At 43.9% G+C, this 23,439-nt stretch overlaps 1 protein-coding gene and 1 long non-coding RNA gene across 5 annotated transcripts in view; both read right to left on the bottom strand.

Moving 5' to 3' along the window:
• Positions 1-1,399: 1,399 nt before the first annotated feature.
• Positions 1,400-3,211, bottom strand: LOC134161529 (uncharacterized). Its single transcript, XR_009964012.1, has 2 exons — positions 3,013-3,211; positions 1,400-1,780 (listed from the first exon to the last, which is right to left on the bottom strand). It is a non-coding gene; the product is annotated as an uncharacterized LOC134161529 (long non-coding RNA).
• Positions 3,212-15,642: 12,431 nt separating this feature from the next.
• Positions 15,643-23,439, bottom strand: part of GNB1 (G protein subunit beta 1) — a 41,681-nt gene continuing 33,884 nt past the window's right edge. The window contains exons 8-11 of one of the 4 annotated variants that reach the window (XM_062614612.1): positions 21,404-21,605; positions 20,443-20,659; positions 17,760-17,871; positions 15,643-17,381 (exon numbers count right to left, since the gene is read on the bottom strand). In XM_062614612.1, the coding sequence (XP_062470596.1) occupies positions 17,765-17,871; positions 20,443-20,659; positions 21,404-21,605 (526 nt within the window). In that variant the 3' untranslated portion in view covers positions 15,643-17,381; positions 17,760-17,764. The remainder of the gene's footprint in view (positions 17,382-17,759; positions 17,872-20,442; positions 20,660-21,403; positions 21,606-23,439) is intronic. The other 3 variants (XM_062614613.1, XM_062614614.1, XM_062614615.1) reach the window with 3 other exon arrangements.

Raw genomic sequence — 23,439 nt, 5'->3', positions numbered from 1 at the left:
ATTAGGGGGCATATGGCTGTCTGGAGTTGCTACATGGGGTTCTGTGGTGGTTTAGATACTCTTTATGGGGGTTTGTGGGGTGATATGATGTGTCTATGGGGTGATTAAGAGGGACATGAGCATCTGGAGTCCCTACATGGGGGCCTACAGTGGTCTAGAGACCCAAGATGGGGTTCTATGGGGGAATGTGGGAGGATATGGGGGGAATTCGGGGGTCAGGAGTTGCTCCATGGGGTTCTTTGGGGAAATATGGGAGGATATGGGGGATTTGGGTGTCTGAAGACCCTACATGGAGGTCTATAGGGGTCTGGAGCTCCTCCATGGGGGAATATGGGTTGTCTATGGGGGTCTGGAGTCACATTATGGTGGTCTATAGGGGAGATTTGGGGGTCTGGAGTCCCTACATGGGGGTCTATGGGGGGACTAGGGGGTATATGGCAGTTTGAAGTCACTACCTGGGGTTCTGTGGTGGTTTGGAGACCCTTTATGGGGGTCTGTGGGGTGATATGGTGTGTCTGGGGGGGATTAAGGGGGACATGGGCATCGGGAGTCCCTACATGGGGGCCTGTAGTGGTCTAGAGACCCTTCATGGGGTTCTGTGGGGGAATATGGGGGGATTTAGGGATCTGGAGTCCCATTATGGGGTCTGTGGGGGAATATGAGGGGAATTTGGGGGTCTATGGGGGAATATGGGAGCATCTGGCGGTCTGGAGACCCTACATGGGGGTCTATAGGGGTCTGGAGACCCTACATGGGGGTCTATAGGGGTCTGGAGACCCTTTGTGGGATTCCATGGGGTCTATGGGGGTCTGGAATCACATTATGGTGGTCTAGGGGGGGGATTTGGGGGTCTGGAGTCCCTACATGGGGGTCTGTGGGGGGATAAGGGTATATATAGCGATCTGGAGTCACTACATTGGGTTCTGTGGTGGTTTGGAGACCCTTTATGGGGGTCTGTGGGGAGATACGGTATGTCTAGGGGGGGATTAAGGGGGACATGGGTGTCTGGATTCCCTACATGGGGGCCTATAGTTGTCTAGAGACCCTTCATGGGGTTCTATGGGGAGATTTGGGGGTCTGGAGTCCCATTAGGGGGGTCTGTGGGGGAATATGAGGGGAATTTGGTGGTCTGGAGTCCTACTGGGGGGGCTGTGGGGGAATATGGGGGACAGGAGTGCCTACATGGCATTCTGGGGGGGGATACGGGCTGTCTATGTGGGGATATGGATATCTGGAGTCCCTAAATGGGATTCTGTGAGGTCAATGGTGGGGATATGGGGGGATTTGGGGGGTTGCAGACCCATAATGGGGTCTTTCAGGGTCTATGGGGGGGGGATTAGGGGAGATACGGGGGTCTACGGTGATTCAGAGAAAACTCGAACAAATTCGCCAACAAAGGTTTCAAGTTTCAAGCAGCTATTCTTTATTGCAGTGCCAGGAGACACGGGAGACAGCTCCTCCTAACCTGTGTCTCCGAATTGCTAAACAAGCCATCCTTATATAGTCACTAAGCATACATATTCATTACGTACAGACATGCATATTCATGAGGATACTTACATCATTCTTCTAGAACATTTCCCCACAGGCATACAAAAACGTGGTGGGGGGTGCTGAGGGTCCTTTACTTCTTCCGACAATCTTCAGCACTTCTAGCAGGCCTGGAAGCACACACAGTAGCCATTTATACCGGCTTAATTGGTTACTTAACACCACAGACACAGCAATCATCCTGTCCTTCTGCTCACCAGTTAGTTTAACTGCAGCCCATCCTGGACACCTGCCATTCCCAGATACTCCTTATCCTTACCTCCTGTCTTTCTATCCTCTTTTTCTTTGTCATGGTTTAAACCCAGTCAGGTAACTCGTTCACTCACTTCCCCCCTTCTTTCCCTCCCCCTACTCCCGGAGGGACGGAGAGGAGAATCAAAAAGAATGCAACTCCCACGGGTTGAGATAAGAACAGTTTAGTAACTAAGGTATAACACAAATCACTACTGCTACCACCAATGATAATAATGATAAAGGAAATAACAAGGGAAGAGAATACAACACCTCAGCACCAGCCGACCTGTAACTCGCCCCCCCCCCAGCCCCACCAAGCACCGACCGATACCTCCTCCAACCCTGCAGTCTCCCAGCCCTTCCGGCTAACTCCCAGTTACCCCCCACCCCGGGCATGATGTGCTCTGGTATGGCATACCTCCTTGGCTACCCTGGGTCAGGTGTCCTGTCTCTGCTTCCTCACAGCTTCCCCTCCTCCCTGGCAGAGCATGAGCCTCACAAAGTCCTTGATCAGGGTAAACATCACTAAGGAACAACCGAAAACATCGGTTTCACCAGTATTGTTCCCAGGCTGGAAGTCAAAACACAGCACTGCACCAGCTACCACAAAGGAGAAACATGGCTGCTACTGCTGAACCCAGGACATTCGTACACTCATTTTGTACTAAGGTCATAAGGGCCTAAAACTACGTTGACTACAATGGTTTATACAAGGACTCTCTGGATGTTCTCTAGCTGTACTCTATACTTTTCCTCTGTGAATCGTGCACCTCAGTCATTTTCCATTGCTACTCTTACAAAGGCTTCAAACTTAACATTACTTAAAACTGATTTGAAAGGTTTATGTACTTCATTTGGTGATTTTGTGCCCCCTTGTCTCACTATGGAGTTTCTATGGGGTCTCTATGGGTCCCAGCACCCCCAGCGTCTCTGAGTCCCTATGTGCCTCTACATGCATAGCCCCCCCAACTGTGTCCCTATAGAGTTTCTATAGGGTCTCTATGGGTCCCAGCCCCCCCCCCCCCCCCCAGTGTATCTCTGTGTGTCTCTATGTCCATATCCCCCTCCCCAGTGTGTCCGTATGGAGTTTCTGTATGCTCCCCATGGGTCCCAGCACCCCCCAATGTATCTCTACGTGTCTCTATGTCCCTACCCCCCTCCCCAGTGTGTCCCTATGGAGTTTCTATGTGCTCTCCATGGGTCGCAGCCCCCCCACAATGTCCGTACGTCGAAAGCCAGGGGGGTGGTGCCGTGCAGGAGCTGGATGCCGGGCCCGGGCAGCAGCGGCGGCAGCTCCCGGAGGAGGGGGCGGCGATGCCGGGGGAGGTGCCCGGCCGGGTCCCGAGACGCTGCGAGCCCCGGGAGGAGGGATGGGGACGGGAGCGGAGCCTCCGCCCGCATCACGCTCGCCAGCGCCATCTTGGGACGAAAAATGGCAGCGGCTCTGGCGAGGTGCGGCCGTTACCACGGCAACGCGGCCTCCATGATGGGTGAGGGCATGAGCCGGCAGGAGGAAGGGGCCGGGCTCAAATGGAGGAATGGCGGGTACACAATGGCGCCTCACCAACATGGCCGCCCCAGGTGCCGTACCTCAAGATTGCGCCTTACCAATATGGCTGCCGCCACGTGCCGTACTCAAGATGGCGCCTACCCAGTGGCGCCAACGGCACCCCACCGATATGGCCGCCCCGTGTCTCCCACTCCCAACATGGCGGCGCAGAGCCGCACTCCCGATGGCGCGGGCCATGAAGTACTCCCACTGAGGCGCCTCCCGCCGCCTCCCCTCACGTCTCCTTCTCCCGCACCTCCCTCTTCGCCTCTTCCACGGCCGCCCTAGGGCTGCGGGCGGTGCGAGGCTGGAAGCGCCAGACCTGCAGGGAGGGAGGAAGAGGAAGAGCAGAAGATGGCGCCGCCCTCGCCCCCCCTTCCCACCGCTTTATGCTGTAAAAGTGATGCACTTCCCTCTTTCCCGACACTTTCTAAGGCAAGTGAGGGAATACCGGCTTTTGCCGGAATGGAGCCGACGCGAGCCGAAGCCGCCCAAAGGGCACGGAGCCACCCGAAGGGAACCAGGGCGGAGCTGAAACCACCCGAAGGGGGCAGAGCCACCCGAAGGGAACCGAGCGGAGCCGAAGCCACCCGAAGGGATCGGAGCCGCTCTGAGGCACCCGAGGGGGTCCCAGGGGAGCCGCCACCTCCCGTTGCCCCTCTATTACCCTCCATTTCCTCCCATTACCCCCTATAACTGGTCACGGCTCGGCACAGAACGGCTCGGTTCGGCTCGGGGGAGAGCCGAGGAACCGGGGCACCGAGGGGGTCTGAGGCAGGCCGGCAGCGGGAGGGGGTGAGTCCCGGCGGGGAGGAGCTGCTGTCACGAAGGGAGCCGAGCGGAGCCGAAGCCGCGCAAAGGGGCGGAGCCGACCGAAGGGAGCCCGGGGAGCCGAAGCCTCCCGAAGGAGCCCGAGAGGCTCCGATGGCGTTGGAGAGAAGCGGCTTCCTCCCCCCATTACCCCCCATTACCATCTATTAACTCCGTTACCTCCCCATTGGCTCCCATTACCCCCTGCTCCCCCCTAAGCTCCCCCCCCCCATTGCCCTACATGGGATTCTGTAGCAGGATTTGGGGGTCTGGAGTACCATTGGGGGGGCTATGGGGGAATATGGGAGGATAGGGGGGTCTGGAGTCCATTACAAGGGGTTCTAGGGGGAAATATGGGGGGATATGGGGGACAGGAGTGCCTACTTGGCATTCCGTGGGGGGATATGGGGGAAGATAGGGTGTCTATGTGGGGATATAGATGCCTGGAGTTCCTAAATGGGATTCTATGAGGTCTATGGGTGGGATATGGGGGGATTTGGGGGCCTGGAGACGCATAATAGGGTCTGTGGGGGTCTATGGGGGGATTTGGGGAGATACGGGGTCTACAGTGACTCAGAGAAAATTGGAGGAACAAACTCGCCAACAACGGTTTCAAAGTTTCAAGCAGCTATTCTTTATTGCAGCGCCACGAGACACGGGAGACAGCTCCTCCTAACCTGTGTCTCCGAATTGCTAAACAAGCCATCCTTATATAGTCACTAAACATACATATTCATTACGTACAGACATGCATATTCATGAGGATACTTACATCATTCTTCTAGAACGTTTCCCCACAGGCATACAAAAACGTGGTGGGGGGCGCTGAGGGTCCTTTACTTCTTCCGACAATCTTCAGCACTTCTGGCAGCCTTGAAGTACTCTTTCCAGTCAATTCCCTCCTTCCCAGTACTTTCTGAGACAAAAGTGAGGGAACATCGGCTTTTGCCCGAAGGGAGCCGAGAGGAGCCGAAGTCGCCCAAAGGGGGCGGAGCCGACCGAAGGGATCCGAGCGCAGCCGGAAGAAGGCGGAGCATCCCGAAGGGTGCCCAGCGGAGCCCAAGGCGCCCGAAGGAGATGGAGCCGCCCGCAGAGGAGCGAGCGGCTCCGAGGGGGTCCGGGACGAACTGATGCCTCCCATTACCCCCCTATTACCAGCCACTGCCTACCAAACTCCCCTCCCTAACCCCCTGTTAACGTCAGTTAACCCCCCCCCCCCCCCCATTGCGCCCTATTACCCCCTCAACCCCCATTCCCCTCTATTAGAACCATAGAATCACAGAATACCAGAATACTCAGGGTTGGAAAGAACCTTAAGATCATGCACTTTCAAGCCCCCTGCCATGGGCAGGGACAGAATTTTTACCGCACTGTACGGCTCGGCTCCGCACGGGGGAGAACCGAGGAACCGGGGCACCGAGGGGGTCTGGGGCAGCCCGGCAGCGGGAGGGAGGGAGTCGCGGCCGGGCTGCTGTCCCGGAAGGCAGCGGTGACCGTGTCCCCCTTCCCATCCCTCCCGCCGGAGGCACTCGTGTTCCCCGCGGCCGCTCAGCGTCCCGGTCTCCAACGGCGAGAGGAGCCCATGCCCTGGCTGCTGTGTACCAGCATCCAGCAGAGCCGGGCGCTCCTCTTCGCAGCTCCCAGACCCATCGCAGGAGCATTCCTGGGAGAGGATCTTGTATTTAATGGAATTCAGGCTTTGGATGATGGGGGGGGCTCTTTAATTTTGGAATTGCTGAACAAGGGAATTCTATTCTGGCAAATCGGAGTTTCAGAGAATATTCTCCTGCCATCTGGGAAAATCCGGTTTAGCACAGTTCAGACCTATTTAGCCTACCCCAAACCAGTTTAGCCCAGCTCAGACCACTCCAACCCAGTTCATTCTGGCTTCCCTCAGTTCAGACCAGTTTAGCCCAGTTCAGGCAGGTTTAGCACAGTTCCATCCAGTTTAGCCCAGTTCAGACCAATATAGCCCAACACAGCACAGTTCGGACCAGTTTAGCCCAGTATACTCCAGTCCAGCCCAGTTTATCTCACTTCAGACACTGCACCCCAGTTCAGCCCAGCCCCCTTTAGCTCTGTCCAGCCCATTCCAGCTCATCACAGCCCATTTAGCCCTCTTTAGCCCAGCGCAGCCAACTTCAGCACAGTTCATTTCAGTTTAGCCCAGCCCAGCCCACTGTAGCCCAATTCAGCCCTGTCCAGACCAGTTCACCCTAGTTCACCCCAATTCAGACCTGTCCAGACCCATTTAGCACAGTTCAGCAGGGTTTAGCCCAATTCAGAACAGTCCACCACACCTTAGCCCTGTTCAGCCCAGCACACTTTAGCCCACTTCAGCCTAGTTTAACCCAAGTCACATCTGTTCAGACCACTTTATCACTGTTAAGCCCAATTTAGCCCAGTCCAGCACAGTTTATCCCAACACAGCCCAGCCCAGTAGACTTCAGCCCACTTTAGCCCTTCATAGCCCAATGTGGCACACTTTAGGCCAGCTCAGTCCAGCCAAGTTTAGCCTAGTCCAGCCAAGTTTAGCCTAGTCCAGCCAAGTTTAGCCTAGTCCAGCCAAGTTTAGCCTAGTCCAGCCAAGTTTAGCCTAGCCAAGTTTAGCCTAGTCCAGCCAAGTTTAGCCTAGTCCAGCCAAGTTTAGCCTAGTCCAGCCAAGTTTAGCCTAGTCCAGCCAAGTTTAGCCTAGTCCAGCCAAGTTTAGCCTAGTCCAGCCAAGTTTAGCCTAGTCCAGCTTAACCCAGCCCAATTTACCCAGTTCAGCCCACTTTAGAGCCCAGCCCAGCCCAAACATGCTGAGCCCAATTAGGCCCAGTTTAGCACAATTCAGTCCCATTTAGCTCAGCCCAGCCCAGAACATGAGGAAGCCTCTGTTCTAAGGGCATTCAGAAGGGAAGGAGCAGGAGAGGGGAGTGGAGCCTTCAGAGGCAATGGGACGAGTGCTTCTCCACTTCATGAATCCTGACTTCTGAATGGATGTTTCCATCAAGAAAACACAAGAGCATAAACTCTTTTCTATAAAAAGAAGATTATCTGTATTTTAACATGGGCATAAAATTAAGACGTAACTTCCACTAACCTTCACCTACAGCAAGACAGTATGTATAAATGCTCCCTACTTTCACAGCTACATTAGCAGTGTGAAGCTGCAGGGGGTTCAATGGTTAGATGTGCTGGCTTCGGCCTACAAATTAGTAGGAATCAAAATTCATAGCTAAAAAGCTTCTGACAAATTTTAGGGTGTTGTGCCCATATTTGTTTCCTTTCAGAAAATACACCAGAAAATTCATGCACACTGTGTCATGATGCACACATCATATCAAAACCAAAATTTCAGATTTCAACATGTGACCAAAAATCAAACTACTGAGTTAACATGATAGCAAATTACATAGTTACGTTTACAAGGTCAGAAGCCAGACCCCAAATGTCATACAAGTCTAGGAAAAGCATTATTTAGTGCTCAAATATGGCATGATCTTCAACACTCAGCATCTGAAGAGACTGCACCCGATCACTCATGTAAACTGTGAATGAGCTCTTAATGCACATGCTTCCCATCACGATCATGAGTCTCTTGATTTCAGTCAGCAATAGTGCAGGGAGCCATTCTGTTTCATCAATGGATCCTAAACAGTGCTGGACTGAATGAAAGTTGCTGGCTTTATGACATGGAAAAGTTGGGGGAGAGGGAAGAAAGATCCAAGCAACTTCCAGATGTGATGCAGCTGCCCAGTTGCATAACTCTTCAGAGAGCCCAGACAATTATTTTATGGTCCGGTCTGCCTCCACAGAGTTGAATTTCCATACTGCAAAGCATTAAAACCTCTCAAACAATACCAAGAAAAAAAAGGCTATCATTTGAGTAGGAGGAATAGGCTCATAAATCCCAGTCAAACACAACTAGCTCCTAAGATGATCTCTCTACACTAGAATAAACTAAAAGAATATTTATGCTTTTCCTGGTTTACACCCAAATGCATTACAGTTGACACTGCCTCCAACAACATGAGAACATCATGCTAATCCCACTGTGATCCTGTTGCCATCATCTGCTGCTGCTCAATAGAGTGATTCTGCATGGCAGGAAACGATGGCAACTGCCAAGAGTCAACAGCCTGAGCAAGAGGATGTTAAGCAGCAAGAGCTAAGGCAAATGAATACACTACACATGAACACAGAACCAGCCTGTATTCCAACTCAGCCATTATGTGACCTGGGTAAATCACAGGCATCTCCATGCCACAGACTCCCTGCATACAAAATGGAGAAAACTCCTTCCTCATGGGAGTGTGAGGAACTCTACTGGGAGGTTTTTGCCTTATTAGCTGGAAAGACATGAGCAAGTATTGCATTATCAAGTCAACAAGGTTGCTCAAAAGAGCACATGTAGATTTAGCAAGGGATTTCATGTTTGATTCCTTAAAAAGGTTGAAAGTGGTTCAGATAAAGAGGCTTCTTTACAAACATCATGCTACTGCATACTGCAATACAGTTGCAAAAGAAAGCTAAACTGCCTGCTGTTGCTAGCAATGCTGATTGCCATTCAAAATGTAAGGAGCAAAGCATAAAAAATAGTGTATTAATAAGTTAAACTATTTAGAACCAACATGAGGACAAAAAAGTTTTGAAGTTCTTGGCAGTTGCACTGCTAACCTTAACTGCAGTTAAGGCTACACACTTTTCCATTCAGTGTGCACCACAAATACTAACTGATGATTGATAGCTGAAGCACAAAGAACTGACATAATAATTTGGAATTAAGGGTAAGGAGGATACAGCTGCCACACTGTAAAACAGGCCCAACAGTATTAATTTATGTTTTAGAAGAGAATGAGAAGCTATCCCTGTTAATTTAAGCTCTACAACTTGTGAGGAACATTCTCTTTTACCAGGATGAGAGCTGAGGTTAGAGGACTGCCTGGCTCCCAGCTGGTATTTCTGGTTAAGTTACTCATGATGTATAGAACAGTGACAAGCTTCAAAGAACAAGAATGATCCTTCTGCTTATGAAAGTTTAACCTTCAATTCTGATAAGCTGTTCCTTGAAGTCTTTCTATAATTGCTCCATTTCCTGTCACCATGTCTGATACCATCACTTGATTGAAATAAGCCACAGGAAGAGGAAGATACTCTGTTGAGCAGTTCTCATTTTTTAATTCCAACATCACTTTTTAGAACTGCAACTGACACCATCCTGGCCAATGCACCTCACTCATTTTCTTCCACAGTCAATGTTCTTAGCTCTTTAGCCTTCCTTTGTAAGTAATTCAGTAATACCTCATATGCTAGGAAATTCTTTCACATTACTTGACAGCATGAACCTGGGACAACATTTGACAAGATTTTCAGATTGAACACATTTGATGCAAGCAGCAGATGAAATACAGAATTGTTCAATTAAATGATACAGTCATCCTTGGAAAAGCTCCCAGCTCTTTCACTACTGCAAACTGGTGTCCATCACTCCCCAAGACATCATACCTATTGTTCATTCAAGAGCTCAGATCCCCACTACAGAAAGAACAGCTGCTGTTTAACAGTTAAACAGTTCATGTTCTACAAGAAAACTTGGAGGGGGCTGGAGAGGCCAGAGGGAAGGTAAAAATGGTGCTCCTAAGGAGAGCTCAGTACCTCACCTTCTGACTCCTCCCTTCACCTACTTTTTTGTTGCTTTCAGAAAGAAGCCACCAGGGTGAAAGTAAATGTTAAATGCTTAAACACAGGAAAATACTTATCAGTGTAAGGCTGAATTTTCATTGACTCAAGGAGAGTGATGGTATTTGCTGGAGCTGAAGGTCACCCACTTGCCAGTTTCACTTTTCTATTGCCAGAAGGTGTGATGAATTTTGTCCTCCCAAGCCCTTCTGAAGAAGATAAGGGAAGGTGAGACAGTGAAGAAGGCAAAAAATAAAGTCGGGTGAAAGATACTATTTGAAGAAGGTTTATATTCCCAGGATTTTATTTTTTTCCCCTTGTTTGATGATGTGAGTTGATGCATTCATGATTTCTGGCCTCAAACTGTAAGACTTAACTTACATAACATACTTAGCAACAAAACAAATTATATACACAAATGAGATCCTGTCCCCTCCTGTTGCAGTTGGAGAGGTAGAAGTAATATGTCATAGCCCAGGTGATGAAAATGAAATATCTAAATAGGTTCACAAGATCCACTTTCACAGGGAAGGGTCCACAGGAAAGAGTTTATTTGTAAATGCAGGCATAGATCTGTTAATGCCACAGGCACCATTTAATGTCCTCTGGGAACTGACGCGGTATTCTGAACACCTTCAGTGGATGAGAGAACACAGTGAAAAAAAAAATATCATGCAGTTATAAGGCTTGACTAATTTTAAATGCCAGATTTTGTCTGCCTCTCACTCTAAATGTTGTCTTGTCATGGAATTAAGCACCAGCTTCAGGAAGGCAAGAATCAAATGTGGTTATTCCCATTGGGCCTTGTTTCAGTGTTGTTTATATCATTAGAGAAAGTAAATCACTAAAAAAGGATAAGGAACTATGGTGAAAAAACAATGAAAATTTAGATAAATATATGCAGCTATGTATTATTACAGTATGACTCACTCTGTCAAGCACCAGCCAGTGTAGAAAAGGATCTGCTGCTGCCTACTTGCTCTTCACTCAACATGAATCGTTATTTTGCAAAGGAGACAAAAACTAAATATTAGAATTCTACAGACCTTAAAATACTTTTGCTTTTGTAAACAGGGACTTGGAATTTATGTGATTGTTCTATCAGACACAAGCATATAGCATAGCAATACTCATTTGTACCACAGAAAGTTACTTCACTACACCACTGAACAGAAGCAGACGTCATCAGAATCCAATCCCAGCATGAATACCTTGTCAATCAAACTATCTTAATTAGAAACTTGATATCCCAATTCCTACTTAAAGCAGAGGAGGAAAGCTGAAAAGAGCAAACACCTGCAATTAGAGCTGTGACAGGGTGTGTCAAAAATGGTGAGAGGGAGCTCAGAAATTCTGTGAACAAGGAGAGAGAAGGGCAGGGAATTACCAAGGCTCTTCATGATCTCCATCCATTATTTTCTCAACAAAACTTGGATTTAAAATTGTCTAAAAGACCCTGCTCCAGGTAACACTGGCTGATGTTCAACCCCTTCATCACCTCTGCCATCTCAAGTTTTCACATAAACAAAATTAGAAAATCCCCATCAAAGGGAACACTGGGGAAAGCTTGGGGTATTTTTAAGTGCTTATGGAAAAATCAAAACATCTCCAATGGGCTCTGAAGATTTACAAAGGAAGGATTACCTGGGGGGTACCTGGAACACATAATACAGCCAAATTCAGTACAGGCTTCGTCATCCACTGACCATCCACCTTCAGGTTTTATACCACCAGATGGAGCTGCACTGTTTGTACTTCTGTACGCAATTTTCACAGGAACACAGCTTTTTGAATAGTTCATCCTTTTTAACAGACTTTTTCCTGCCTTATCTATTTTGTCATTTAAAAATCTGTTACAGCAAATAAACTTTTCATTTTCCACTCCCAGCTCCACAGATTACATTTTGGGGTCAATCACATCTCACTGCACTAATCTAGAACAAATGGTTTATGAATAATTACAAGAGGAAAAGAAAAAAGATTCTCTTTTTTCTATTCCATGACAAAATTGACTTGGTTTAAGCCTGAATGAGCATTTTGCAGGGCCCGTGTTTCTAAAGCGTGAGCTTTAAGCAGCCAGCTCTCTAAGCAATGAGAAGCTCACCCAGCTTTTATTCACATTTCAGTGGCTTCCATTTCCCCCATGGAAGTGACATACTGCATAATTTTACAAATACAATCTGTGTTACTGTCCCATACACATTCAAAATACTCCTTAGAGACTTTTTATTATGAACATTTGAAGGAAAAGCTGAGTAGACAGTTTCAGAATGATTCAATTTTGGCATCCTTTAATGAACATATTTGAATGGGCCACAATTGTCAGAGAGGAACCACTCCCTAACACCAGCCCCTGATCTGGGACTCCACAATTTCTCTATATTTGACAACAGAATTTAAGAATCTGAAAGCTAAAAGAGAGTAGATTTAGGTATTAGGAAAACATTCTCCCTCGTGAGGGTGCTGAGGCGCTGGCACAGGGTGCCCAGAGAAGCTGTGGCTGCCCCATCCCTGGCAGTGTTCAAGGCCAGGTTGGACACAGGGGCTTGGAGCAAGCTGCTCTAGTGGAAGGGGTCCCTGCTCATGGCAGGGGTTGGAGCTGGATGAGCTTTAAGGTTCCTTCCAACCCAACCCATTCTAGGAGCCTAGGAATCACCACGGAAAGCAAGAGCTCAAGGTTTCCTGCTTCCACTGAAGTGATTTAACCCACAGAGTAATTGCTACATGAAGAAACAGCTCCCTTGTCTGCATTTCAACACTCTTAAATAAGCAGACATTACAAACTAGCAGGCAGCTAATGGTCACAAGGCCATAAATCTGCCTGTCACACACCATCTCCTGTCAGGAAACAGAACTTCAGATTGTCTCAACAGTGTTTCCTGGGGCAATGGTTTAACACAAGCAGTAAAGCCTGGAACGACATCCAGCCATGCCAGAAGCAAGGCCTTCAATTTCTCCGTAAAAGTAAATGATAGACCAGACCCACAGGCAATGATTTACCAGCAGATCTGGTTTCACAAGAACAGTAAGAGAAGACAAGATTGCACCCAGTTATGTTTAAGAAAAGTCTGGAAAGAGAGCAGGAATTTTTTAACTCATCAGGTACCAAAAGTAGTAATATTTGAATCAACAAATAACACCGCCAGAAAAAGCAGCGTATCTGACACAATGCAAGCCGCTGCCATTCAGGATACAAAATGTCTGCTCCCATCTTTGAGTATATTGGGAATTTTCATGTGACAGGGCCATTCCGAGCAGGGTTGACAAGGGAATAGGCTAAGAATCCCTGTTCCAGAACATTAGAAATGAAATCTATTATTTATTCTCTCCAAACTTTCTCCAGCTCTTCTTCCTCCCTTTCTCATAAAGCCCTAAACCAGATAGATCATATACTTCAGAATTCTCACACATCAGAATGTTATAAAGTGATCAACTCAGATCCACTGAGGAGCCTGATGCTTAAAGCAGAAACAAGACTTTTAAAGATTACATGAAGAGAAAATGAAAAACCAAAAAAAAAAAAAACACAAATAACCCAGAGCATCACTACGCAAAAATAACCAATTGCTGTTAAAACTTGTTCATTTAGTCAGTTCTTTGATTCTTTCCCCTCAAAATCTGAATTCCTGATTACACCTACACTAAAAACAGTATTAATCATAATATCACACAAGATCCTGGTTTGTTTCAGTCCAAGTTACACAGCAAGGGTGACAGGTTTTATTATTCTTATTTACTTTGCCACTTCCCAGAAACCAGATAATTCTATTTTTAGCTGTTGTGGGCCACGATTCTATCAGTAATTTTAAGTATGTTTCACAGCTGATTTTAAGCATACACCCAAAGGCACTGAATGGTTTGAAGTTAGGACGCCCAGCTCAGATCTTTTCTTCCACTAGCAGTATAACCTCAGATCTTTTAAAATACATTTAATATACAAGGAAATTAAAGGCCATGAAAGCCACAAAAAACATTATAATTAAAAGTCTTAACACTAGGTACTGAAATTAAGACATTCGTTATCTCTTCCTTCACTTGACTCCTTCCCCCCAGCTCCATGAGAGGATTCCAATCCCATGGAAGTCCATGCTATTACCATGACACACTTTCCCAAGCCAGGACTAGACAACTGGAACTCTTTTTCCCACCCCCACTTATTACTTGAATACCTCAGCTCCATCAGTGTTGTCCAGATCATCTAACAGGCTTCTTAAACTCGTAAATTTTACTCCATCCTCCTTTGCAAAGACTCCACTCCTCACCCCTTCACACATCAAATACTCACGAGCCCACAAGCAACAAACTGCAAGCAGTGCCACCAAGACCAAGCAGAGACAAATCTCTCTCACGTATCAAAGTTCTCAGTTTAGGATACCTTGCTCTACAAGTTTCCTGGCAGCCAGGTGAAGCTGCTCTTTTGGAATCACATCTCAGAATTATCTTTAAGTCAGAATCTTTCTGAAGCCCACAGGAGGAGCTACTGTATTACTATGACTGCTATAGGTAAGATTACAGAAGCCATTTTGAACTGGGTACTGACCCAAGCCCCCCTAAAACTAAAGGCTGTCAAAACCCCAAAGTCAACGACACAAGAGTTCAGTGCTTCCTGCCTTGCATACCCATTCTTCCTCAGCTACAGCTCTCTGAATAACTAAGCATGCAGATTTTAGATATTTAAATAATATAGCTTAAAGCTTCATATTTAACAGAAGCACTGTCTGCAACAAGATGCATTTGCAACCATTTGTATTTCAAATATATCACACTGCACGTTAGCCTCTTGACACAAAAAGTTGCTATCTTGGCAGGTATTTTATTACCAGCAAAGGCATTCTCAGCACAAGCAAACAGCAATTTAACATATGGATAGAGATTAAGGAAGGTAAGACAGATCATGTCTGCACTGATTTTATTATAGACTAGACAAAGGCACATATGAAACATCTGTTGGAATAAAAGTATATCACGTGCAGGGAAAAAATAGCTATACCATTTGGAATTGGAAAAGGTAAAATTTGAAATTCCCAAATTTAAGCATTTCCATCCATGAACTACTGACCAGTATTCTGCTGTCCAAAAACCGTAAGCTCACAGTTAAAGGCTGCTAGTTAAGTACTATCACCATCATATTTTCCATACTCACAGCTTTTAAAAACTTCTCCATTAAGGCCAAGAATTACCATGTTTGGTATGAAACCAAGCCATGGCATTGGAATCTCTCTTGGTTGATGTGAAATGAGGGAAAAAATTCACTTTTGTTTAGGTCAGAACAAGAGAAGAGACTTTACTTACTAAAAATGCAAAATAAAACCCTAGAGTGGCCCAATACCAAGTTGTTAAACCAACTGCCTTTCAACACCTAGTGTTGCAGGAATTTGCTTCTGTTGGTATAAAGTCCTTTTTTTTTTTCTTCTGGATATAATTCTGCCTTGTGGAGAGTTTGTTCTTACTGAGCATTAAAATGACAGCTACTTCCCCTTCTCAATACCTACAGTAAGGACAGCTAACAATGACAACATCCTGAAATGGCAGTAACACAAGATGTTCCACTCAATTCTTTCCTTATTAAAAGGGCACAGAAACTTTAAAACAAGTTACTGAACATTTTTCTCTAATTTCCTACTTAAGGTGTTGCACTTATATCCCACAAAGCATTTTCATGTTCATATTATGTATACCACACAAACCATTAAAGATCAAAGCCAACTGAAAATATCTAACAATTTGGTTTGGGGCATCACACACTTTTCTCTCATGCTTGTTTCATAACTCAAATCCTGCCAGAAGTCATTTTGTGGGTTGAACAAAAAGCTGCAGAACAGATCAGTCAAAACTCATGTCAAACTGCTTTATTACATCTTAAATAACATTACATTTTAATATAGTATCTATCTTGCATCCAGCTTTCTTGAAGTACACTGACTTTAAAATTAAATACAAAAGGTGAAGAGGGATACAGGGCGTGGAGAAAGCTCTACAGAGTAGTTTCATGAAAGAGAATAAGAGGGAATTCATCTTTTATGCCAAATCCAGGCCTAACGCACAATTACAGCACATTTTTGTACAGAATGTTGCAGAAAAAACAAAATGGAGAAAGCTACTACTGCTGCTAGAAGGAGCATTTCTGGATACAGTGAGAAGATAGGAAAGTTTAACAGAACAATCTGCTGTCCAAACACTGCTGCTTTTAACATTTTATTTGAAAAGAAAGCCAGGAAAACCTGCTCATTACAAAAATGACTCTGATCAGATGCAAAGGACTCATCCTACAAGAGGAACTGGCTGTGAGGATCTCATTTATAAAGAAGATGGTCTAAGTTCCCTCCTCCCACACCCCAGAATCTTTGACAGCGATTGTTTGAACAGGCCGTTTCCTTCAAATAAAAAGAAAAAAAAAAAGAAAAAAACAAAAGAAAAAAGTGACTTACCACGCTACTCCAAAACGTGCATAGCTTGTACTGGAGTTCTTCAGAGACTTATGCACAGAGTAGCAACAATAAATGAATACAGCGACAATGGTTACAGTTTTTAAACAGGTTATTTCTTCAAAGAAAAAACATCTAAGGACTTAGTCCAATATGCACTTTTTAGCATTTCTACAGCATGCGATTCTAAGAGTAAACCCACCCAATATGGCAAACAATCAAAAAAATTTTTTTTTCCTGTTTAACTTAGAAAGTTCAAGATCATTATTTTCAAAACATTGATTTGTACATCATTTCATACACAAAGAATTGACTTAATACCCAGGTGTAGGACAGGTCTCTTTTGAAAACAGAGATTCCTGGTTGATGAGACTTATAGGATAGTGTTAAGGACATATAAACTGCCCTTTCCAGTGGACAAATCCAAAACAGATAAAAAAAGAAATAATAAAGGGGGGGGGATGGGGGGGACAGGAGGGACCAAGGATTGCATTTGTTATCCATAAAAGGTGAAAGGATTCTTTAAACAAGCATTCATTACCTTTTACAGCATGTGCTTGGTTACCTTACTGCTTAACATTATCCTATATATGCCAAGTTTTGTGCAACAATTATCTGTGACACTAGAAAAAAAAAATAGGGACTAAATTTACAGTGTTAACAACCCCCAGATGCTTTGGGCTAGGACTCCCTTGGTTTGCTCAATTAAATACCTAAAGAAATGTATTTAAAAAGGAAACTTGAAAAAAAAATCCTGCTACAAACATGACTTTAAAATTTGCAAGTGTGTAAGATAAAGTCCTTAACCTCAACTTGGAAACTACAGTGAAAGCTAACTGTTTCACAATTATGCTCAAGTTTATTTTCTGTTCATGCTTTTATGATAGTGTTTCATTTTTTAATTCTCAAGACAGAAAAGAAAAAAAATGGTCCCAGAAGGAATGCACAATTTCATTTTGCTTACAACACAAAAATTCTTCTTGGAAAGGTAATTGTGCTCTTCATTTCAGCAACAGGAGATGGAAAAGATCTTGCCCTTTGAAGTTGGGAGGATGGGGGTCCAAGTTAGTATGGTTGGATTGGATATGCTATCATTTTTAATTTTCAACTGTTGGAAACTTCTTCCAGTCATGGAATCCACCGCTCTTCTGACACACAGAAAGACTGATTAAGAGCTGCGCTTTGATAAAGTATAAGCAAGCGTCAAGCTTTGCCCTCACTAAACTGACACATTTAGACATTATCTCACTATTTTCAAGAATGCTATTTATTTACCAGCCCAGATGCAAAAGACTGTATAGTCATCCCTATCAGGAAAATAAAACATGCCAAAATAGCTTATCACAAAAATGACATTGCATACATTAAACAAATAGCCTTCTGTAATAAGTTGATTTCTTTTTTTCTTAGTGACTTTCCTAATTTGAACTACAGGCTCATAGCATCAGTAAAACAGCATTGTTTAGCCTGGAAATAAACACTCTGAAATCCCAATCAAGCACAGCCTTAATTAATTGGATACCTACCTACTTCAGTTCCAGATCTTGAGGAAGCTGTCCCATGATCCTGTTGCCACTGCCATACCATCATCAGTCACACCTAAGCAACTGACACGGTTATCGTGACCAGCAAGGACACCTGTAAGTAAGAATATGTAACAAATACGTATATTACTTTGAGACACATGTGACTGGATTATTCAACCAATACATTAAAAAATCCTGAACAGGCATGCTTGGAATTTTTAAATGCTTTTGATTTAATAAGCACAAACTTGGATACAACTGGATGGCTCCACAATAGAATAATTCAGTAAACGCATTACTCCAAATTTTTCCTTGTTTATTCCCCACATTATGACCTGTACTGATTTCTCATGAGTTGTAAAATCACAGCCCCAAAAACTCTGCTGACAATGTCATAGCAATAAATACAGTATAACCATGCATTGCATAGCTCTATGTATTTCCTCTCCACAGTGATAAAGATCAGTTAGATTTTAATTTTTTTAGTGTGTAAAATTGTCAATTAAGCTGAATTATGCTATGAACACTAAAGCATTTTTTCAGCTAATTTTATCTTACTATGTTTACAAGCACTTGCAACACAAACTCCTACATACAATGTATTTGTCAATACTGAAATATGTTACAATTATAGTGCTGTAAAAAAAAAACAAACAACCAAGCAGAAAAACTAAATAAGCAACATTTTATCCTCTCAATTTAAGAGTTTCAAGTAGGTAAAAAGAAAACCTAATTATATTCAAGTGCTTTTCAGTCCACAGCACTCAGGTATTCGTACACTTAAAATTAATCTTTATACATCAATCACATTGTGTTTCGAATTCTCCTCGTTCATATTTTGGGCTTCCTCCTTTCTTTTACCAATCTTCAGTACAAAACATGAATTAAGTCAGTTGTTTTTAAACTAACATGTTTAAAAGTTAGTATTATTGTTAATAGCAGTGTACAAATGACTAATTCATAGACAAGGATGCTTGATGTTTGAAGAAGTAATTTTTGTGATATACTTGATAAAAGCAATAATGCTGTTTGAGTAACACCATGAATCTCCAAATCCTATTAAATCCATCAAGTGTCTAAGCCTCAGGACAGCATTGTGCACTTCTGCCACATCAGAAGCCAAATCCTGAGTGCTGAAGCACACTATACATTCTTTGGAAATTCAGTGCAATACAGAAGCCTGCTGCCAGAGCTAACATGAGTACGTAGGAATTACCTAAAATTTACTCTGGAAAAAGCATTAATATATCAACATTCTCTCTACCATCAACATTAATAAGCACTGCAATGTTGTAAAACAAAGACAGCGCTGAGAAGTCTTATGCATTTGAGCTAAATACATAACCACAAAGGCGCTTAATATAGAACCAGGTATGATAGAAGTGTCCAAGTGTCAAATCTGACCAGCAACTTGAAGTCTCAGAACATTTCAGTACGCAAAATAATCAATAAAGTAGTTTAAATCAATTCTAAAAGTTGGTAATAAGGAATTGCACTTGACACGTACATGGACTGTAAACCCAGATCAGTAGAAAAAGACTTGTTTCTCATTTCTATAGGCAAGCAAGATCACCACCTCCTTTTTCTTACTGAGGATCTTTCAAAGAACAGAAATACAGGAAGACCCACATAATTGTTCTTACAGTACTTAAACACAGTCATTTGTAAACTAACCTAGACATTAACCAAGAGAAATTTCTCAATTCATTTCCACTTGTATACACATTTATGTCTCAATAATCAAAGCATAAGAATCTGGAATTGTAAATCTCAACACACAAACTGATTCATAAAATGCATTCCAGTACTGAAATAGTTGTATCTGGCAAATAGAACCAGAAGTTATTTTAGAATATACAAACCAAGAGTCCACAGCTTCAACTTCTGAGCATTGACAAAAACTATCATAAATTTTAGGAGAAACAAAGAATAAATTCTGGTTGCTGGAGAAAGGAATTAACAAACCCAATGGAAACTATTTCAGTAAAATCATACATTTCTTTATGTTTGGGTTGGTTCCCCCCTCTCCCCCACCTGTGGTGTAACTTGGCTGGTGCTTTTTGTTTGCTTTTAAAATCCACCTAGGATAATTTTAAGAGCCTTCCTTGGGCAGCACAATAGGTTCTTGTTCTTATCCCCTGTTCTAATGAGAGTAGCAAAACATTTGAGACTCAATTTATACCTTTTCTCCTTTTTTTTCTGATAACAATTTTCACTTTTAAAGAGCTGAAGTTAAATTACCTAAATCTTCGTACAATGGATTTCATACTCATTTCCTCAAAAGTTGATCTCCACAGTGCATGCTGTTTTGCTGGTTGTCTCTACAGCTACTGCTACAAGTTATCAGGGGAAAAAGAAACACAACCAACTTTTCTATGAACAGCTATGCTAATGTCGAATTGCTTTGAACAGTTAATACAAACAATGCCATAAAGCCTACAAATATAGCCACCAAAACCTTGTTTTTAGTGGCAATCTTCCTGTTTGCAACCATCCATTGTTCCTTTCTATCCTTAAGCAGTATTCCATTTTATTTGTTATCATCATTAATCTACTTTCATCACTGGTCATCCTGAAACAGGTTATCACAGAATTTTAAAGTTGAGGCAGGAAACACTCAATGACAACTCACATTCAGAGTGTCCCACTGTGTTTATAACATACCCAAAAAAAAACCATTTACCTGCTCTATCAGCTTTCAGCGTGTCCCAGACATTGCAGTTGAAGTCATCATAACCAGCTAAGAGGAGACGCCCACTCTTGGAAAATGCTACAGAGGTGATGCCACAAATGATGTTATCGTGTGAATAAACCATAAGTTCCTGATCAGCCCGAAGATCAAAAAGCCTGCATGTAGCATCATCTGAGCCTGTGGCAAACGCATTGCCATTTGGGAAGAACTTCAAGGAGGGAGGAAAAGAGACACAATTTCAGACTTGATTCCTCTGTCTCACTGAACTCATCATTTTGTGCAGAGCAAGTCAAAAAAAAAAAAAAATGAAAGCTGCAAAGAAGAGCATACACCTCCCCAGAACACGATTTTTCCTCTTATTCTTTTCTTTTTCTCCACACTGGTTTCATTTGTTTAAGCAACATCATCATATTCCTGCCCCTACCTGCAAATGACTACACCAGAGCTGATCTTAACTCACCATCTCCAATTTTATACCAATCATTTATGTGCTTTTAACAAAGTGTGATGTAGACCCAGTGATAAAATAGGAGAGGCCTTTCTGTATGTTTAGCTTTTAAGGAACTTTCATTATTTTTAACAATTTTAGGGTAAACCAAATGTTGAGCTTAAATAACGATTTCCATTAGCCAAAGTCCATCAGTTTTGCTTCCCTTTTAAACCATTACATTTAAATGTATCAGAAGCATAAAATATAATTTATCCAAATGTGTAAAGTGCGGTCACTACTACTAGTAAGTAAGAGAGCATGTGAAGAACAGTCAGTTTTCACCTACCTCAAGTGAACTCAAGCTGTACAAGTTTCAGGTACATTCCCCAGCCATAAAAATTATCAGTTAGAAAAACATGCCATAATACCACATCATACAGTACATGCTTAAGAGCTGAGACTAGTGAAATGTAAAAATACGAACTGAAATCCCATGGGGTCTCTGCTCAAGTCGATACATACACAGATGGCATTGATGTCCGACTCATGGCCGGTGAAGGTTTGCCGACACATTCCTTCTCTAACATCCCACAGTTTGGCAGAGGCATCACAGGCACCAGAAACAAAACACCGGGCATCAGGAGCAAGAGACAAACTCATGACATCTCCAGTGTGCCCAGTAAATGTAGTTGTCTGCTGGCCAGTTTCTATGTCCCAGAGAGCACTTGAAAGAATTAAGAAGGCAGATATTAACACATCAGTGTTCCAAGGTGAAGACAGCAATTCTTGTCTAAACCCGTTAATTTATTATCATTGCTAAAAAGTAAAACTCCTTAAAGTATTAATAAAAAAATAAACCAGTGGTAGAAAAACCAAGTGAAATGATTTAAAGCTTCAATGGCAAGTTTACAGCAAAAGCTGAGTCAGCATTTCCCATTTTTAAAAAGACACTGAGGATGTGCAACCTTAAGTTATGTCTGTGATCTTCGAGCTTTTCTGAGACAGCAAAATCACCAGTACAGTGATAATCAAAGAGTATAAAAGTATGAAATAACACTATTATCTCCCTAACAAGAGGTCTATACACTGAAGGAAGATGCAGACTTTTCAATTTCTGTAATTTCTAGGTAAAGCAGAGCCATCAGGGGCAGATTCGCACAAGGCAAGTAAAAGATGACTTGAAACTGTACTTTGAAGTTCGGCTGAACTGAAGTGTCAAGGACAAACTGCTATCCAGAGAACTGTAGAGATACTACAGTAACTCAATGTAGCTGAATTCTCTTAAGGGCATAATTTTAACAAACCCTGCAGCAAAACAAAACACCAACCCATATTTAGAAACATTTTTGCATTAAACCCCATATGTATTCAACAGCTACTCGGAATCAGTGAACAGATGGGCATTCAAAGACACTGACACTATGTAGAAGTGCTTATAATAAATGCTGAGAGCAACGTAGAGATATTTCAGCTGCTACAGCCTATGAGCTGACTTCATTTGGACATCAGCTCAGATACAAACACCTGTAGTATCGGGAACAAACAAGAGGAATTAGAGATGTGTGCACATCTACGCGGATATGATACAATAGGCATCACAGAAACCTGGTGGGATGGCTCCTATGACTGGAGTTGGGATGGAAGGTTACAGGCTCTTTAGAAAAGACAGGCCTGGCAAGCGGGGAAGGGGAGCTGCCCTTTATGTTAGGGATAGGCTGGAGAGTATGGAACTCTGTCTGGGGACAGGTGAGCAGTCAACAGAGAGTTTGTGGGTCAGGGTTAAAGGGAGAACAGCTATGGGGGACATTACTGTGGGGATCTGTTACAGACCACCTGATCAAGAGGTCTCTGTGGATGAAGCGCTCTATGGACAGATAGGAACAGCCTCACACTCACAGGCCCTTGTTCTCATGGGGGACTTCAACCACCCTGGTATCTGTTGGAGCGACGGAACAGCCCGGCACAAGTAATGCAGGAGGTTCCTCGACTGTGTAGAAGACAACTTCCTTCTGCAAGTAATAGAGGAGCCGACAAGGAGAGGTGCCGTGCTGCCCTCGTGCTCACCAACAGGGAAGGGCTCGTTGGAAATGTGACGCTCCAGGGCAGCCTTGGATGCAGCGATCATGAGATGGGTCGAGAATTTGAGATCCTCAGGACAGTGAGAAAAGCGTGCAGCAAGCTCACTGCCCTGGACTTCAAAAGAGCTGACTTCAGCCTCTTCAGGAACCTGCTTCAGAAGGTTCCATGGGACATAGCCCTAGAGGGCAGGGGGGCCCAAGACTGTTGGTTGATATTCAAGGATCACCTGCTGCAAGCTCAGGAGTGTTGCATCCCAACTAGAAGGAAGTGCAGCAGGAGGGCCAGGAGACCTCCTTGGATGGATAAGGAGCTGCTGAGAAAATTCAAAGGAAAAGAAGTGGCTTATAAAAGGTGGAAGCAAGGACAGGCATCCTGGGAAGAATACTGGGATGTTGTCCGGGAAGCTAGGGACCAGGTTAGGAAAACTAAGGCCCAGTTAGAATTAAACTTGGCTAGGGTTGTTAAGGATAACAGGAAGG

Source organism: Pezoporus occidentalis, unplaced genomic scaffold, assembly GCF_034315485.1.
Source record: "Pezoporus occidentalis ecotype Australia unplaced genomic scaffold, CSIRO_AGI_Poc_V1 ctg176, whole genome shotgun sequence".
Lineage (NCBI taxonomy): Eukaryota > Metazoa > Chordata > Aves > Psittaciformes > Psittacidae > Pezoporus > Pezoporus occidentalis.
This window is presented reverse-complemented; position numbering and strand designations above follow the sequence as displayed.